Below are 2,494 nucleotides of genomic sequence, written 5' to 3' on the forward strand. Positions count from 1 at the left end.
TAATCACTTTTTTAACCCTTCGGTTGTCCTCCTGGGTCTAGAAGATTAACACTTTAGTTTTTTTTTACTCCCTTTTTGACATTTTCAACGTATTTTTTATTTTTATTTTTCACCACCACCACCTTAATAGTTTTACTACTTTTTGTAGATCATGGTCAATTACCCTCATTTGTATGGAAATATACCTAATATAAGAGCTAAAAAAATCTGAAATTATGATCTGAATAGTTAAGATCCGAGGGATGTTGAGTGGATGCTGATTTGAAATCATTTCAATTTACACCTGAAATTCAATGAAAGAGATTAATTGTATTTCCAAAGAGTGTTGCACGGCATCATCCTTTTCATGGCGATTTGGTTAAAAAGAAACTCATTTTTAAGATATAGACATTTTTTAAAAGGGCAAATTTGTCATCAGTATGTTGTTATCAGTGTGTTGTCATCAGTGTGTTGTCATCAGTATGTTGTTATCAGTGTGTTGTTATCAGTGTGTTGTTATCAGTGTGTTGTTATCAGTGTTTTGTTATCAGTGTGTTGACTGTTGCAGGTCATGGATGTCCGGAAAAAATAAAAAAATAAACATCATAACAACAAAGTGGTTTCCCATATTAATCCGAAGGTGTTGTTTTCTCTGTGTAGATCCTGGAGAGGTTGAATAAAATGTGCAGCAGTGGAGTTTGGAAGAAGCAGCAGAGGTTGTTGAAGAACATGGGGGCTCATAAAGTCATGTTGGACCTGCTGCAGGTTTCCTACGACCAGGTAAGACTGGGCCCCGCCAAAATAAAAGCTTCTTAACACAATATCTAGGCCGTGCCGGACCAACTGAGGCTAAATAGGATTTGGGAACTGAAAAGAGTGGAAATTAAGTCCTATACGGACGCTTTCTGACCGATATATGACCGATCTGTATCTGTGTCTATGTGTGTTTGTGTGTGTGTGTGTGTGTGTGTGTGTGTGTGTGTGTGTGTGTGCAGCACGATGTGAAGATGCAGGAGATCATCCGCTACACTCATCTGTTCCTCCAGAGGTTCTGTATGGGGAACCAGGAGAACCAGACCCTGCTGCACAAGAACCTGGCCCTCTTTCTCAACCCGGGGGTACGCATCAGTTATTAGTTATTAGTTATTTGGCCTATTTGCATTTAATATCCCGCCAATATTATCTGCCGATATATTGGTATATTTTTTGGTAGTAGGCCAGTAGAGGCCGGTTGAGGCAAGGAGAGGCCAGTAGAGGCCGGTTGAGGCCAGTAGATGCCGGTAGAGGCCGGTAGAGGCCAGTAGAGGCCGGTAGAGGCCGGTAGAGGCCGGTAGAGGCCAGTAGAGGCCGGTAGAGGCCAGTAGAGGCCGGTAGAGGCCGGTAGAGGCAAGGAGAGGCCGGTAGAGGCCGGTTGAGGCCAGTAGATGCCGGTAGAGGCCGGTAGAGGCCGGTAGAGGCCGGTAGAGGCCAGTAGATGCCGGTAGAGGCCGGTAGAGGCCAGTAGAGGCCGGTAGAGGCCGGTAGAGGCAAGGAGAGGCCGGTAGAGGCCAGTAGAGGCCGCTAGAGGCCGGTTGAGGCCAGTAGAGGCCAGTAGAGGCCAGTAGAGGCCAGTAGAGGCCGGTAGAGGCCAGGCGAGTAGAACAGGCACCATTGGTCCATACGGTCTTTTATCGGGATGTCAAACAGCTTCGGTGTATAATATATCATACAGCAGCTAAGCAGCTGAAATAAATTGTTTCACTAAATAATTATGTGATTGGCAGTCGCAGTTTTCCTGATTGGATGAATTTTATGGCAAACCTGGACTTTATTGTGTTTTTATCCTTGATTGTATTGATGTCTTTTCCTCTGGAAGGCATTCTTAATGCAATTAAATTAAAATTAAAAATCAGATCATGATCTTGATCATGCAAATGGTGATTTCTCCAAAATATTTGAAAATGGACACGTAAAGAGTGGGATTTTAATCCAGTTTGTGTGTTTCTGGTTTAATGTTGGAATTATTTTACAAAATGTTGCATTCATGGACGCTGGGAAATATGTCAACCCGACAAACAAAATGCTTTTACAGCTTCTTTCTGGGTTTTTGGGGCGATCTTTCTTAACAAAGCATGCTTTTCAAACCGAGTGGTGATGATTCCATCTGTCAGAGCTGATATTTTCCAGACTGAGTTGAATTATTGAACGAACGGTCATGTGATGGCGTTGTTGATCGTGCGTGTGCAGCTGCTGGAGGCGGAGACGGTGCAGCACATCTTCTGTAACAACTACCAGCTGTGCAGCGAGATCTCTGAGAGCGTCCTGCACCACTTCATCCACTGCCTGGCCACGCACGGGCGCCACGTCCAGTACCTCAACTTCCTGCACACCATCATCAAGGCTGAGGGCAAGTACGTCAAGAAGTGTCAGGACATGATCATGACCGAGGTGAGGACACACATATCTCCACCAGACTCCATGTAAATAATCACTACTTTTAGCGTGTATAGAGCAGCATATCTCCACCAGACTCCAT

At 44.4% G+C, this 2,494-nt stretch overlaps 1 protein-coding gene across 1 annotated transcript; it reads left to right on the plus strand.

Annotated features, from left to right (window-relative positions):
- Positions 1-639: 639 nt before the first annotated feature.
- Positions 640-2,406, plus strand: LOC117940598 (inositol 1,4,5-trisphosphate receptor type 3-like; the record flags this gene model as incomplete). Its single annotated transcript, XM_034865831.1, has 3 exons — positions 640-759; positions 975-1,097; positions 2,206-2,406. Coding segments are annotated over 3 exons (444 nt in total), but the record flags the coding sequence as incomplete, so codon positions are not given.
- Positions 2,407-2,494: the final 88 nt, after the last annotated feature.

Source organism: Etheostoma cragini, unplaced genomic scaffold, assembly GCF_013103735.1.
Source record: "Etheostoma cragini isolate CJK2018 unplaced genomic scaffold, CSU_Ecrag_1.0 ScbMSFa_2842, whole genome shotgun sequence".
NCBI lineage: Eukaryota > Metazoa > Chordata > Actinopteri > Perciformes > Percidae > Etheostoma > Etheostoma cragini.